The 17365-nt window shown below is 38.9% G+C and overlaps 1 protein-coding gene across 1 annotated transcript in view; it reads right to left on the minus strand.

Moving 5' to 3' along the window:
• PLCXD3 (phosphatidylinositol specific phospholipase C X domain containing 3) overlaps nucleotides 1–17365 on the minus strand; it is a 191620-nt gene that overhangs the window by 54141 nt on the left and 120114 nt on the right. The window contains exon 2 of the mRNA XM_003274388.3: nucleotides 14434–15142. Within this exon, the coding sequence (XP_003274436.1) occupies nucleotides 14434–15142 (709 nt within the window). The remainder of the gene's footprint in view (nucleotides 1–14433; nucleotides 15143–17365) is intronic.

Consider the following 17365-nt stretch of genomic DNA (forward strand, 5'->3'; position numbering starts at 1 on the left):
TTAGATCCTATTTGTCAATTTTGGCTTTTGTTGCAATTGATTTTGGCATCTTCATCATGAAATCTTTGCCTGTGCCTATATCCTGAATGGTATTGCTTAGGTTTTCTTCTAGGGTTTTAATACTTTTGGGTTTTACATTTAAGTCTTTAATCCGTCTTTAGTTGATTTTTGTATATGGTGTAAAGAAGGGGTGTAGTTTCAGTTTTCTGCATAGAGCTTGCCAGTTCTCCCAGCACCATTTATTAAATAGGGAATTCTTTTCTCATTGCTCTTTTTTGTCAGGTTTGTCAAAAATCAGATGGTTGTAGGTGTGCAGCCTTATTTCTGGGTTCTCTATTCTGTTCCATTTTTCTATGTGTCTGTTTTTGGGAATGGAAATAACATTGAATCTATAAATTGTTTTGGGCAGAATGGCCATTTTCACAATATTGATTCTTTATATCCATGAGCCTGGAATGTTTTTCCATTTGTTTGTGTCATCTTTGAGTTCTTTAAGCAGTGGTTTTTAGTTCTCCTTGAAGAGGTCCTTCACTTATCTTGTTAGCTGTATTCCTAGGCATTTTATTCTTTTTATGGCAATTGTGAATGGTAGTTCATTCATAATTTGGCTCTATATTTGGTTCATTCATAATTTGGCGTAGAGCCAAATTCATTATGAGCTACTTGCCTGTTGTTGGTTTATAGGAATGCTAGCGATTTTTGCACATTAATTTTGTATCCTGAGACTGTGGTGAAGTTGTTCGTCAGCTTAAGAAGCTTTTGGGCTGAGACAATTGGGCTTCCTACATATAGGATTATGCCATCCACAAACAAAGATAGTTTGACTTTCTCTCTTCCTATTTGTATATGCTTTATTTCTTTCTCTTGCCTGGTTGCTCTGGCCAGAACTTCCAAATACTATGTTGAATAGGAGTGGTGAGAGAGGGCATCCTTGTCTTGTGCTGGATTTCAAGGCAAATGCTTCCAGCTTTTGCCCATTCAGTGTGATGTTGGCTGTGGATTTGTCATATATGGCTCTTATTATTTTGAGGTAGATTCTTTCAATACCTAACTTATTGAGAGCTTTTATCATGAAAGGATGTTGAATTTTATCAAAAGCCTTTTCTGCAGCTATTGAGATAATCATGCGTTTTTTGTCTTTAGTTCTTTTTCACATAAACATTTTCAATCTACAGCTGACCACCCTTTGCTAACTGGAGTAGAAAATGGTGGACCATTGAAACAGCCTTTCTGTAAACAGCCAGCATCAGGAGACATGGAAATGTCATTGCTCATGGTTTACGGTATTGAAAAGCCTCTCCATCTTTATTACTTGTAAGAGTTCTCAGCCATATTGTGTTTGGGGTCTTCTTGGTCTGTGGACACATGGGTGATGTGTTGAAGTATATGTATACAGTGGCAATAAGTTGTGTGTGCTGCAAGAGTGTGGAATTCTCCTTATGTCATATAAGACCACATAGAAATGTCTGTGGCACTTGCTTTGCTTGTGAATGTCAGTAGAGTCAAATTTATTAAATAACCACGTAACCCCTAACCAGCCAATGTGAAAGTGAGACAAGAAAAAACTAAGTTTTCAGAATACTTAACAATAGATCCATGACTCTTCTGAATCAACAACATATGCTGTCTGTTAACAGATTGAATTTAGTGAAACTAAACTACACACTTGATCAAATTTTCCTACAATCTATTCATTATAAGCTAGCTTTATTTTGAGAAACAGGCAACCCGAATTAAACTCTTTTTTTTTTTTTTTTTGAGACGGAGTCTCGCTCTGTCACCCAGGCTGGAGTGCAGTGGCGCAATCTCGGCTCACTGCAAGCTCGGCCTCCTGGGTTCACGCCATTCTCCTGCCTCAGCCTCTCCGAGTAGCTGGGACTACAGACGCCCGCCACCACGCCTGGCTAAGTTTTTGTATTTTTAGTAGAGACAGGGTTTCATCGTGGTCTCGATCTCCCGACCTCGTGATCCACCCGCCTCGGCCTCCCAAAGTGCTGGGATTACAAGCGTGAGCCACCTAAACTCTTGAAAATGAACCACAAAAACTGAAAGATGCCCATTAATTAATAGCTTTTGTTTTTCATTGTCTTTTTTTGGTTGGTTGGTTTTTCTTAGACAGGGTCTTGCTCTGTCACCCAGGCTGGAGTACAGAGGCTCCATCAGGGTCCACTGCAACCTCTGCCTCCTGGGTTCAAGTGATTCTCCTGCCTCAGCCTCCTGAGTAGGTGGGATTAGAGGTGCCCACCACCATGTCCAGCTAATTTTTGTAGTTTTGTAGAGAGGGGTTTCACCATGTTGGCCATGCTGGTCTCAAACTCCTGACCTCAAGTGATTCACCCGCCTCAGCCTCCCAAAGTGCTGGGATTACAAGTGTGAGCCACCGTGACCAGCCAACTAATAGCTTTTGATAGAGTTATCTTATTTATTTTTTGACTGGTTAATTTTTGAACCTGAGCTAAATTATATAGGCAACAACTTTTCTGTTCGGTATTCAGACAAGTAGCAGACAACACAGTGAATTTGGTCTGTTTTATACTGGCCACATATCACATCCATTTCCAAAGGGCAGTCTGCGCTTTTAGCATTCACTAATGAAATCACACATTATAGTCTCACTGCCACATACCGCTTCCTCCAGATAGGATGTCACAGCCCCAGAAACAACTTGTAAGCTTTTTTACTCTTAACAGCTGAGGCCACAGGGAAATAAGTGATGAGGGGGTGGAAAGAAAGAGTATTTTAAAGGAAAAGTTCAAGATGCAATTGTGATTTCTGCAAAAAAATGAATTATGACAATCAAGTCTCCAGCCATTCTTGGCTAATTATTGTTAATACTTTAAAATAAGTTAATTAGCAATAGGCTACAATCCCAGACACACAGAGCAAGAGCCAGAAGATCTGTGCTGTAATCAGCAAAGCCAAATATTAGTGCCTGCAGTTGATGCATGCAGTATTTTCTTGTAAAATCCTCCAAGGTCAGGTATTCTGAGAAAATGTCATAGTTTTAACTTTTTTATTGCTGTTGTTACACTGAAAATATTATAGAAAACATCATTTTATCAACCAAATGTGGTAAGTTAAAAGCTGACATCTCATTGCCTAGAGTAATGTTAGTTAGTTATTTAATATTTCTGTAACAATTTGGTTAGGTAGGACACGCTTACAGCAACTCCTTGCCCTTTTATCTTTTTTGACAGAGAGGATTTGGCTTATATCACCTCACTTGACTACCCATTTATACTTGTCAGAGTCACCCTTGTTTATCAGTAGGTCAGTCTCCAAAAACTGTGTCTATCAAGTACACTCAACACAAACATCTGGATCACAAGCCCTCAGGGGCACCCATGCAAACAAGCCCGAGAAAAAATATGCCTCCCTCTGTGAAAGAGGACAACAAACCAATTTAGTTGACAATATGACAGTCTGCATCCCGTCTCCTGCTTCCTTGTGCCCTGAATGAATTGTGAAACCTTGGGAAGACAACTGGAATGTTCTCAAATCTTAAAAAATCAGCAATTCCCTTTACAAAGTGCTGTGTTCTTCTCTTTTTTTCCTGCCCTGGACCCCTTCTCTCCATCATCTGGGAAATTTCAACAGTTTTCCAATGGAAGAGGGAGAAATTTAAGATCACAGAGAAAGAAAGCCAAGTTGACTGAAAATATAACCTAATTTGAAGAGTTTGCATTTTCAGTAGCCAATCCCTCAGCTAGGATATTATCAACTCTTTGATTTGCCTTATTATCGAAATGGTCTGGGCTTTTGCATAGAAACAGCCTCGACTGTTTTAATGAGAAAAAGAACAAAGAAAAAGCACATGGACAGACTAATTTATACTAGAGGCTTTTAAGCCAAATGGGAATAAGTGATATTCCTCTTTTCACATTTTATTGAAAAAGGGGGAAAGAAAAAGCAGCCCCTGACAACTGACAGCTCGCCAGACACTCATGACCAGGCCATGTTATTCTCCTGTTGATCATAAGCAATGTCCCACAATACCGACTTCAGATAAGGTCACCACCTCTCTTGACTAAAATGAGTGACTGTGACTCCTTTACCAATTACAGTTTGATCTTGCTTTAGCCCTGTGGATTAGGCTTGTTGAAATATCCAGATATAGACTTGTCCTTGCTTTCTGACAGCATCTGATCTGCAGAGAACCCCTGCTTCCTTAGACCCTCCCTCAAGTCACCCAACCTAAGCCCAATCTTGTTAAGTCCCTTCTAGCATCCTCTTACTGGGATGTCTCATGTATGAACCTCATGGTATGTTCTCCCTTGCTGCAACAAATAATAAATCCTGCATGTTCAACTACATGTTTGTGCCTGGGGATCTTTGGCTGAAGGACAATAACAAAATATTTATGTCTCTTCTCTTGGAGCTTTTCAGCTGAATGGACTCGTGCCCCACTCAGGAGCCCTGCCTGCATAGAGCAGAAGGGAAGAGGTGGCCTGCAGGCCCCCTTCTCATGACCTTGGAATGTGAACTGAGATTTCCACATCTGGTCCATTTTACTTCTTGAATCAGACACCTTTTACTCGTTCATCTATTGATATGATATGGTTCATTTGAAATTCCAAACGAATCTCCCTTTTCCCTCAGTTGCTGACTAAACTACACAAATTATTGCGTCACTACTTGACTAAGTAAATATCCCTGCTGCCTGGATACTCCATCTTTATTCTCTCTACCCCCATCAACCTACCTCCTTTCAAGTTTTTTTTTTGTGAGTGCTAGCTATACGTACTAGCTATATTTTAAGCTAGTTTCTTTTAGAAATTAAATTCAATCTGCCCAGCAATTCCATAGAAGAAAACTGAGATCCAGAGAGGTTTACTAAAGTGGGAGAGTCTCCATCCTATGCCACAGTTTTTCAGAAAAGTATATGTATTCATTCTCTCTCTCTCTCTCTCTCTCACACACACACACACACACACACACACACACACACACACACCAGGCACTGAATAGATATCTGACTTCTCAACAACTTGGAACCTTCTTTAGTCTTTAACCTCTCTAAAACTGTGAAAATTGCCTGCCTGTATTTAAATGTATTTTAATCTTCTTTAATCTTACAACAGCAGCAGAATGAAGAAGAAAGAGAGTTTTTATGTGCACTCTTATTTCAAAAATTTTAGGGTCAAAAGTGGTTAAAATGGAGAATTACAGACAACTGTTTCTCTTGCCATACCCCAGAGGACACAGGCTGAACTCACTCCTCTGTCACACAGTCTCACAACTATAAGCTGGTACAGAATCTTCTTCCTTCTGAGAAGTAAAAATTAAATCTTGAGCCCTGCCACCAACTGAGTGCACCCCCTTCTTGACCAAAAGGACCCCAGAGAAACCTTAAAAACTGAGTTATTGGCTGTGCATGGTGGCTCATGCCCGTAATCACAGCATTTTGGGAGGCTGGGGTGGGAGGATCACTTGAGGTCAGGAAATCGAGACCAGCCTGGCTAACATGGTGAAACTCCTTCTCTACAAAAAATACAAAAATCAGCCAGGCATGGTGGCATGCACCTGTAATCCCAGCTACTTGGGAGGCTGAGGTGGGAGAATCAATTGAACCTGGGAAGTGGAGGTTGCAGTGAGCTGAGATCATGCCACTGTACTCCAGCCTGGGTGACAGAGCAAGGCTCTGTCTCAAAACAAAACAAAACAAAAAAACAAAAAAAAATGAGTTTTTGGCCATGATGGGATGGGAGATTGGACATGCCTCATTATACCCCCTTCTTCACTAACTGCCACTAAAAGACTTTCTTTCCCAAAAGTTAAACGGAAATCAATCCATCCAACTTCCCCACTTTTTTGTGGTGTCAACACAACTGATCAGCATTTCTTCCTGATCAGAGACAACAAATCATAGACTGGTTCTGGTTGGTTTACAGAGGCTGCACAGAACATGCCTCTGTGTCTTCTGTTTCACTTTTTGACATATAGGACCTAATTTTAATGCATTTAAATGTTAAGTCTCCACTCAGAAGTGAACATGGGACTTATGAAATGTGCATGTTTACTTATTTATAAATGCAAACGTCCCTATTTGTGAATATTCATAGATTCTCCTGTAACCTGTTGAATATGTATACTTAGCTGACCCATTCAGCCTAAATTTTTGTCTCACCCTTCCTTTCCTTGAAGTGCCTTTCTCAGTTTCTACTGGAGGCTACATTTCCCAGCCCATGGAATGGCCAGCCTGCAGGCCGCAATCCTTTGTAAGAAATAAAACTCTCTCCTCTCCGAATTTATGAACCTCATAATTCTTCAGTTGAAACTCCTCCTCTCCTTTTCCTCTTCTTCTTCTTCTTTCTCATCTTGTTTGAAATTAGCATTGGGGAGGAAGTTGGGATGCAGTGCCATAATGTTAACTGGCTTTGGTGGGAGACGCTGAGTCTAGAAGTTATTAAGCCTTCTTACATGAGAATGTGCTTTTTAGCCCAGGGTAACAAATAATTTCTCACCAAAGATGAGAAATTGTTTATGCTTATTAGTGCAATAATCCTAGGATCAAACTAAGTCACATGAGACAGAAGATGCCAAAAGCTGAGTGCTGCTTTTTGGAAATCATTGATAGGTAGTTCTACCTGAGTGATACAGCAGGCAAATATGAACTTGAATCTGGAAGGCCCTGTGGGTAGAGGAGTTGTAGCTTAGATTTAAGGAAGAACTAACTGAGCCTAGGGAGGAGGGCACCAATAAATATTGGGGTTTATGTTCTTTAGGTTAACTAAAACCAGGTTATTTTGTCAGTAGGGATGATTAAGGTGCAGCTCGTTTGTGGGTATGAGCAGTGCTACTTGAAGTGGGGCTCACTTGAGTCTGTTAAGAATGAAACACTTTGAGCCACAGACAATTAAATCAGAATCTCTGAAAGTGGCATCCAGGAATTTACATTTTAACAAAATTTCCATAAGTGCATTCCAGTTTGCCAAGTCCTGGGCTGGGAAAGGGTTGCTTTCTGGAGATTCCTTTTGATTTACAAGCCAGATTCCCCTGTCTAGTGTTTCAAAAAGATTCCGAATTGGTCCCAGCACTGGCTTATAACATCATCCGAATAAATTATTTATCCATTCTGATCTTCAGTTTCTTAAATTGCAAATTAGGAATTACACTTGTACAAATGAAGCCATGTACATACATACAAACAGACATACACAGACACACATACATATATGTATCTGTATGCATACATATCTATAGAGACAGGGAGCGACAGAGAGAGAGACAGATCGAAGAAATGAATCTTATCGTGAAAGCTTTTTGTAAACAATGATTATTGGAACACTGGCTTTCCATAGTCTCCTTGGTGTTCTTTCTCCTCAGGTATATGTAGCTTGAGGAGATCGCTTTCCCTGTCTGTTGAATAGAATATCCCAAATATCCATTGTCAGCTGCTCTGCTGTACTGCTGTGCTGACCTGTCTTGGGACATGGCCTAGGGTGGAAGGGCAGGGCTGGAAAGCTGCTCTTTATGGAGATGGGTACTGTCTTGCGTCTGACTTTAAACCATTTGAACAGCTGACTTTGAACCATTCTGAGTCTCAACCTCTAAGTGAGGCTTTTCCTGGCTCTCCAAACTGTTAAAATGACTGGCACTGCAGCTGAAAAACTTCCAAGAGACTAGACCCATCCCTTCCGGGTACAGGCAAGGAAAAGACAAATTGGGCAGTAGGAGGGTTGTGAGCTGGAGTGTGTCCCCATTGGAGAGAAAAAAAAAGAGTCCGTTGGGTTCATGATGCAGAGAGAGAAAAAGAGAGGAAGAAAGAGAGAGAGAGAGAAACAGAGAGAGAGCCCAGAGAAAGTAGGCCCAGCACAAAATCTGTGGCCCAGACCTTTGGCTTTATCCCCTATCCCCTCCAGGTAAGGCCCCAGGGCACCATGCAGTGTTGAGTGCAGTGCAGACTGAAAGCACTTCTATGTTGGTATGTGCAGCCTGGTATGCTCTGCCCCCTCCACCCCTAGGTTTTCTGTTTATCCTCTGGCCTTATCCCTCTCTGGGGTGTCTCTTCTTTTGACTGGGAGCCAGGAGTCCTGAATTTTCATCTTTTCTCTGCTGCCAGTTAGCTCTATGTCCTTGGGCAATCAATTAGCATTCCTCTTGGCCTCAACTTCCTTATTTAATAAAAAATGGTGAAATGAGCAATAGGCACAAGGCAAGAAGGATTAAGCCCAGTCATCTCTAACTCCCTTCATGTTCTATGTCAATGCTTCCTTAGGGGGTTGCATGCTAACATCCTATCAGGGTTTGCTTTCTTGAGGCAAAGCCACACATTTCAGACCTTCTCTTCTCTTAGCTTTGCCCACTGTATCACCAGCATAATTTACTTTCCCAAACCCCTAGACCTGACTCTGCCTTCCAAGATGATAGATAATATATTAAATGCAGCCAGTGCTAAGCAATATTAATTTTACCTAATCTGCAACAATAAGCATGGGACTTAGAGTCAAACAAACCCACGTAATAATCCTAGCTTATTAATTAAGGAATGACTTTACTATGGGATTTTAAAGTAATGTATTAGATGTCTCTCAGCCTCAATTTCCACCTCTGATGGATTTAATAATACCAAATTTGTAAGGTTGCAAGGCCTTAAATGGACACAAATCATGTAGAGCTCTTAGCACAGTGCCTGGCACATAATATGGGCTCACAACTACAGTTGTCTTCCTTTGCCCAGCTGGGTAATATTGGTGTCTACTCACAACCACATCCTGAAAATTCTACCTTACACTCAAGGTGATCACTGTGATGATGAGACTAAGTGGCCAGGGCTGCCCATCCTCCAACTCCAAGGGATGTCATCCATATAAAATGATACTGTAAATGGTATTCCAAGGGGGCAGCACTGTCAGTAGGGCTGAAGTCAAACCATGTCAGCATTTTTTATCTCTCTTTCTTTCTAAACACTTGCTGGCATGCTACTCTGTTTCCCCCTTTAAACTGGTGGCTTCTTCTTCAGTCTCTTTCTTCCTTACTCAACCTACATAATTAGGTGGGTTTCATCCCCTGAAGTCCAGTTCTGATTTGCCCTCCTCAATATCTTCCTAATATGTGCCTAATTCAGCTAACCGTAATTTCCCCCTTCACTTTTTCCTCGACTCATCCCCCATGTTCCTTTGCACATCACTCTGTTTCTCTAACCAACCGTGATTTCTCTTGTCCTCAAGATTTCCTACCTCCATGCTTTGCTCTTGCTATTTCCTCATCCTGAGAAGCTACCCCTACCCATCTCTGCCTATCCCAGTGCTGTTATGTCAAAGCCAGCCAAAATCTTTCCAGATATCTCTCTCCTCTAAGTCACCATAGGCCTTGATCTTTAATTCTCCTGTTCGTCTCCAATTTGTATTTAAGTCTTGGATGTTCTTGTCTTTTCAAACCTACTTGATGCTTGATAGGAACAATGGCAAATACCAATTTTAATATGCCTCACAGCACTTAATGCAGAGCCATACTCATAGGAGCTTTTCAACAGATAAGTACTAAATTGAACTCAGTCTACCTGAATGTACTGCCAAATTTGATCTAGATATTGTCACTTAATAAGACGAAAACAAAGTTGCAGTGACTTCTTTGGATTCTCACAAATAGCAGGGCAGGGAGATAGCATGATGTAATGGTTATAAGACTCCATATCTGAGATCAGTCACTTGAACTACACTGTCTAGAACAGATTAGGCATTTAAATGTTTGCTTTTGTGAATAAATGGATAGGTAGAGTTTGGATTTAAATTCTGAATCCACCTTTTCTTAACTGTGCTATCCAGCTAAGTTGCTTAACACTTCTAAGGCTCAGTCCCTTTATCATTAAGATAGGATGGCAATAGTACCTACAGCTGGAGGTTTTATAAATATTGAACCTAATCATTAATATAACACGGTAAAGGATCTAACAGATAGTGAACCCCTAATAATAACAGTTATTATTATTATTGTTATATTAATCATTACCTAAACTGTTGGCCTGTAAAAATGTTGTCTAATTTAACTCAGCATCACTTTACTTGCAAAGATGCATTGCTGCTTAAAAATTCTGGTAGGTAGTATGACTGCATTTTTTAAATTAAGAAAAACCTATAAGTTAATAAACTTCCACAAATTAGGAAAGGACTTTACTCAAGTTGCACACCTTCTTTTTAAGAACGTGTGAATTGCGTGGGGGTGAGGTGCAAAAACTGGTGTTTGAAAAAGAAATTAAAAATAGGTCTTTAAGAAATAAAAATCTGTGCCTTTTGGCATTGCTACAATGTAGAAAATGAATCTGCAGTATTTAGAACCATTGGCCAGATTGAAAGCTATGGTACCTAAATCCAGGCTCGATTTAGTTTCCCTGAAAGCCACCCACAACTTCAAACGCTGTTTTCTAAATGCATGTGCTCAGAGTTTTGTTAATCCAAATATTAGGCATGATTTTAAAAACTGCAGAGAAACTAGCTAGTCAAATGGAGGATCTTGGAACTGTAGGATTTACAACTCAAATGGATCTTGGAGGTAATCTGGCTCAAACTCCAAACGGTGCAGATGAAAATATGTAAGGCCCAGAGCGGTCTTAAAATTGCCTGGTAACTTTCCTTTCATGGCACAGAAGAACTTACTACACCTTTTGGTGCCATCACAGGACTTTATGAATGAATGGCTTTTGCACAAAAGCGAGGAGGACAATGTCTGAATCAGTTCACTTCATAGGCTTCATCACTTGGTAAGAAGAGAAAGCCAACAAGTTCTGGGGAGTCAAGTGCTCCTTCACTGAATAAGTGATAAGTATTAATAAATTGCTTTTGCAAGGCATGACCCCAGAGCTGACAATAAGCTTTTCCTATATGCTCCATGCAGAAGGCTGGAGTATGTCCAATAACCAAACCAAACCAAAACAAAAAACTGAGCTTCACATTAATATAACATTCAGAATACAGCTTTGCAAATGGTTAAAAAGGAAGTCTTTCTAGTACTTCTGAGACTAAACTCCACTGGAGAATGCCAGCACATCTATAATGACAAGGTTCAGATATATTGGCAAATTATTTGTAAGTAATTTTCATAATCCTATAGAGGAAAGAATTAGTTCTCCATATGGAGTCTTCATTCCTACTTTTAAAATTTCTTTTTCTTCTCCTTTTTCTTGTCAATGATACAACTGTACTATTCCAGACATATAAGCTAGAGGCAAGTAGGAAGTTCTGAATTAAAGGGCTGAGAGCAGTTTTCAAAAATTAATTCCATGTGCTGTTAATAAGTGTTATCTGAACAAAATTTAAGTGCTTGGAAAACATTGTATTAGTTAAATTTAAATAGGATTCATCACTAAAATATTCCTTAGTGCCTTTTATATGCTAATGTACACTGTGAATCCTTTGGGAGAGTTGTGTAGAATATAATGTTCAGCACTTTCCTAACTGATTTGATTTTTTTACCCACAAATCCTGCTTTAGTAGTAGGGTACTAGAGCATGAGTAACCAAAAAGCAGTTTAACTTTGACTTGAAAACTTCTAAATTACATCAAATGCCGTAAGAGGAAAAAAATGAAGACCATTTATCCTTGAGTAAATTCTTCTTCTTGGCTTCTTCAAAGGATGATCTCTACACAGGTAAAATGAGGGTAAAGTTCTTCATGAAAATGCAAAACAAGCATTTAATACGAGTAAGTGTTTTCCTAAGCATAGAACTATGCTGGATGCTGGAAGAGGTCGTAGGAAGACTTGCATCATGCCCAAAATGTAAAAGTTAAAAATGAAGCTTCTTTCATTCAAAGTGTGGAGAGAATGGAGGGAGTTGGAGTCAGTTCCCTGCCAGGCTCCTGCTGCCTTTTCTCCACCTCTAGTGACCCATAAGAGATTCTTCAAAATCTGGGGACTCTACGGGATACAATTAAAAATAACACATTTTTATATGTACACAACTCCCTCACTTTCTAAGTTTGTGAGAAAGGGAGTAAATTGTTAATTACCAGAAAAAATAATGTTTGTAGAAAATGGTGCTATAAAGCAAAAAGCCCTCTTGTTTTGATGAATACTTCATGGGAACTAGCTGAATTTAGGCTTAGAAAGCTGGAGAGAGGTGACTAGTTAGGCATAATCATCTAGAAATGTTAATCTAGTTACACAATCATCTAGAATGTTGGGTCTCAAAGGCAATCGAAGGGTAATGAAAGAAAAGAAGTTAAAAAATGGTAGAGGAGAAGATTCAGTCAGAGGATACGAGGCTGAGGTGTACAGTGTTATAGATGTTGTCAGGGGCTGTTATCCCAGGGCAGAAGATTCGTAATTAAAGACAAGTCTAAAATTTGATTTTAAATTATGTACATTATTGTGATCATAAGCCATTCCTGGCCTCTTCAGATCTTCAGTAGAATCTAAAAAACATTGTGGAAATGAACATGAAGCAAGTTTCATGTCTCAGAATGGGACATGGACAGACTGCGTGGGATAATTAAGCCATAAAATGATATAATCCAGTAGTAGAAAGGGCCCTACCATACAAATATAAGAAATGTAGACATTAGCAGAAATCATAGAGAAAGCCATGCACTTTCATAGAGTGTACAATGAATGGTTGGTAATGTTATTTAAGTTTTAAGGAACAGAGCAGTCCCGGCTAATGGACCATTCTGAGTAACAGAAGTAAGTTATGATTTTGTGTGGAGGAACATTTCCACTCCAATGACTTGGAGTTTTCACCACCGAGAAATGCCAACAACCCCCAAATTAGTTGGCCTATATTTCTAATGATCAATTAGCCACATCTACTCGAATGCCTTACTCACACTTTAAATTCAGCATGACCCTGATGGTACCTTCCCCACTTCCTCCCAATTACCTGTGTCTTTGTTTCCTGACTCTGTGAATGCTTCCATTACCTGTCCTGCTTATCCTGAACTCTTTTCTCTCATTCATACCACATAGCGAAGTAGTCACTGAATCATTTTCATTTTCATTGCTTGCGTATTATCCCCTTCTGTGGTTTTTCGCTTCCCCAATGTAGCTTGCATTACCTTGCTGAAACACTTCTAAGCACCTATTAACTGCTCGCTTTCTCCATTCCATCAATCCTCCAGGCTGCATCAATTATTACATAAAACACAGATCATGTCAAGTCATGCTACTTTTAAACTTTATTATCTAGCTCCCCATTGCTCACAGGATGAGGTTCTCTGTAGCCTGATTAAAAGATTTCTGGAAAATGTGTTCTTGCATCACTCCAAGCTTTATCTCCTTTCATTCCCCATCCTATATGCTATACCACAAGGTCACACATACTATTTTCACTGCCTAATCTTTTCTCTTCATCTTTTGTCTTTGTCCACAAAGACCTTGAGTCCAAGCAAAACATTCATGCTCTGTCTCTTTAGCATAATTCAAAATGTCAATGAAAGATAAAAATAAGAGATCTGATAAGGATTTATGTTCTTTCTTCAGATGATGTTTGCATTGTTTAATATTTTAACTCAAAAGAATAAATATGTACAATTCAGCATGTTGTGTCACACTCACAGGAAAAACTGGATTGCTCAAATTATACCTCACAAGTAATGAATATCCTACATGTTTGGCTGGGCTTGACCAATGAAGTGACCACTTTCTCAGGGTAACCATTCCTTATAAGGCTGCATATGTAGTATAAAAGGCATAGGATATAGTTTGAGAATAGAGTTTGAGTATCTGTGTTATCATTCACTGTTGAAGGGGTCTTAGGAAAAATATATCACTTCTTTGAACCTCATTTTTTAAATCTGTAAGACAATATCTACTTCTCAGTGTTGTTATGCATTTCAAATGGAACTAGGGATATTAAAAGACTCTGCAAATGGTAGAGAAAGGATATTGCAATCTATAAAGCACTACACAAATGTGAAAAAGGGTGCTATGAAAAGATAACTAGACATGGAGTCAAAATATATGGTGTTATGGGTTGATCTGTGGTCCACAAAAAGGCATGTTAAAGTCCTAACCCCTGCTACCTGTGAGTATGACCTTATTTGGAAATTGGTTCCTTGCAGAAGTAATTAAGATGAGGTTATTAGAGCAGGCCCTAATTCAATATGCCTGGTATCCTTATAAGCAAAGGAAAACACAGAGACACATGAGAAAATGGCATGAGAAAAAGGAGACAGAGACTGGAGTGATGCATGTATAAGCCAAGTAACACTCAGGCTTGCCAGCCACCACCAGAACCTAGGAGAGAGGCATGAAACAGATTCTCTTTTAGAGTCCTCAGAAGGAAGCAACCCTGCTGACACTGATTTCAGACTTCTAGGTTTCAGAGCTGTGAGATAATATATTTTTATTGTTTTAAGATACCCAATTAGTGGCACTTTGTTATTGCAGCCCTAGGGACCTAATATACATAGGTATAATTTTAGCTTTATCAGTTATGAGCTCTATGAATTCAAGGTAAATTATTTGAGGTTTCCCCCCTGACATTTTAAAGACACTTACCTTTCTGTGATTGTTTCTCTGAGGCCACTTGCCACCCCTTTGACCACAGTGCTAGCTTTGGGGGTCAGCACCACCTGAGATATAAAAAACGATCCCTTCTTTCTTCTCTCAGTGATGGATGCTTGAAGAAACTGGATCAGTTTCTCGGGGTCTGTGGTGTTGGCCCAGGGTGCTGGCATCATCTGCCCAGGCCAGAGAAAGGGTACTTCCAGAGCCACTGGACTATGGTAGAAGACCAGCACTTGATGGTCCTTCTCCCACAGGTACTTTAAACTAACTTCCTGGGCAAAAATCGCTGGGCACATTTTATTTCCATAGATGTCTTTCAGCATTTGGACCAGTTTTTCATGGTGATATTTCTGCATCCCATAGAAGTGGTTGAAGTCCAAGAACACTACCTCCTTATGGTGATCTGTGAGGAATGCATTGATCTCCTCAAGGCCTTCATTGACTTTGGCACTGAACAAACCATGAGCAAAATAGAGTTCATTGTCGGGGTCTCTGGGCTTGGTGGAAATTCGGAGATCAAAATAACGAATTCCAGCTCCTAGCTGGCCAGTAAAATTCATTGTCTGAGTGGCTAACCATTTCCGCATGAGCTTTTTGGCCACAGTTCCAAACACAGAGACAAAATTCTGGACAGTTTCTGGCTGCTCAGGACCTACTGGAGAGGCTTCATCAATGTAGAAGCTGAAGGAATCATGAGACCCTAGGAGAATAACAAGGCATAGTGTGGTTAATTTCCAGGTCTTTGCCCTTCCCAACTTCTTTCCCTCTCGCAATATCCATACCTCTCCCTCAAATGAGCCACAGGAAATACTAAGGAATGTAATCCTAGTTATTTTTTATGCCTTAGGAGTGTCCTTTATATAAATTGACACAAGACACAGAACACTTCAATAGATCAAATTGGTTATTAAACAATTAGAAGATTTCCTTATTATTAAATTTAAAATTTAAATAATCATCTATTCTGTGAACCAAGAATGTAATACAATCACTAGAATCGGCTTTCCTTATGGATGACCTAAGTGATCGTTCATAAAGCAATATGTATGAAGACTCACCAGTACCCAAATACTTTGCAGTCTTACCCTTTTCCTTGATTTGGGGTTAATTTTAAGCCTAGAAGGATTGTCTCAATGAATAAAGATGCCCTTTTCACAAGCAATCAGCATATGGATTGTTACCTCATTCACTTCGGAAGGCACAAGAGGTCAAAGTGATAGAGGAAAGGAGAAATAAGACAAGAAGGCAGTACCATGCTGACATATTTAACTTCATTCCTGGCCTTGTGTTTGGGCAATTGTAAACTTAGATGAGGTCAAGTACTTTTCACATATTGAATAAATGATTAACGGTTCTTGCAAGTCAACAGCATTTAAAAATTAACAGCATTTAAAAATTGACAGCATTTAAAAATTAACTAATAGACTCTTTTCTTCAAAAATTTTCTCTCAACAGCATAAACTCTTTTGGGAATTGGCTTCTAAATTTAGAAGAATTTCTTCCTAGGAAGAAAAAGGACTATTTATTTGACTATTTTTGGCAGTTGCAAATTTCAAGACTCCAGAAATGTAGTAATGAACATGTGTGTGATTTGTCACAAATAGAGAGTGCCATTTGAAACTCTTTATTAGGACCCAACAAAGAAAAGTTATTTCAAGGTTGCATTTTATTTCTTAAAGCCTCCTTTAATTCTTAGGTGTAACTCACTGAAGAGCTAAAATTAAATTAACATATTCTAAAAATTTCATACAATAGAGGGCAGATATGCTTTAAATTCTGACACCCTTTCCTGTTTCATGACCTTGTCCTAGTACCATCATTCCCTATCTGATACTCAGGCCTCCTCTGAGTACACTTTGTTGCCCCATTCCTGATTTCCCTTCCTTGAGGCATATCTTTTCCTAGTTCTTTCACTCCCCAACCCAAAACTCACATACATATAAATACACAAAAACACACACAAGAACCTTAAGTTTACCCATACAACACTTGAAAGCCTTGGTCTTATAAGCTATTTGAAGCATTTTTTTCAGTGATGCAATATATACCTACGTCTATATTCCATATCTAGGTATATTTCTATATTTATGTGTATATATCTATGTATCTCTCTATCCAGCTTTAACAGCCCATAAGAATCACAAGTGCCTAAATTTCAGACACCATGGTAGGTTGTTAAAGAAAATAATTTGCAAAATATTTTGATACCCTGAAAATCATAACCTTTAAAATTTAGATAAGTTCTCAGAATGATTTGCTTTTTCAAAAACAATAAAAGATAACCCAAATATACAGAAATGCCATGTTAATTTAATCTGAAACTGCATGCCTTGTCTTTAGTAGATGGTGTGGCAAGAAAATGTCAGTCCTTTCTGAATAAGCAAAGCTGGGAGTTAGGTTCTGATTGGCAAATTTTAATAAGCATTTAAATTGCTGCATACTGATTTATTAGTTGCTATTCATTTGACTGCTAATTTAAGTGAAAGCTAAATAAATGATGCTAAAGCTCAATATATACAAAGAAGTGTGTCTAAAGATAGAAATGAAAGAAAGTTTAAGAAGAATTATGATGAAATGATCTAAGATTAGGAGAGGTAATAAATACATTTATTTAAAAATAAATTTAAACTCTCAAAATAAGAGTTTAAAAAGTTAGTTTCCAGGCACATGAAGGGAAAGGTAGATGAAGGTAATTGGTTACTTCTGTAATCTAGTAGAAATTATACTTGGAGGCAGGCAAAAAGGGAATTCAATATAACTAGATTTCTTTTACTAGAAATGAGTGGTTCTTTGTTTTCAATATGGCTTTAGTTTCACCTTTCTATCACATGGTTATGTGGCAAGTAAAAAAATTGTAAAAATAAAATTTTAAAGGCAAGGAAATCACCACTTTTGAAAATACTATGAAAGGATATTATACTTT

Source organism: Nomascus leucogenys, chromosome 6 (genome assembly GCF_006542625.1).
Source record: "Nomascus leucogenys isolate Asia chromosome 6, Asia_NLE_v1, whole genome shotgun sequence".
NCBI classification, from domain to species: domain Eukaryota; kingdom Metazoa; phylum Chordata; class Mammalia; order Primates; family Hylobatidae; genus Nomascus; species Nomascus leucogenys.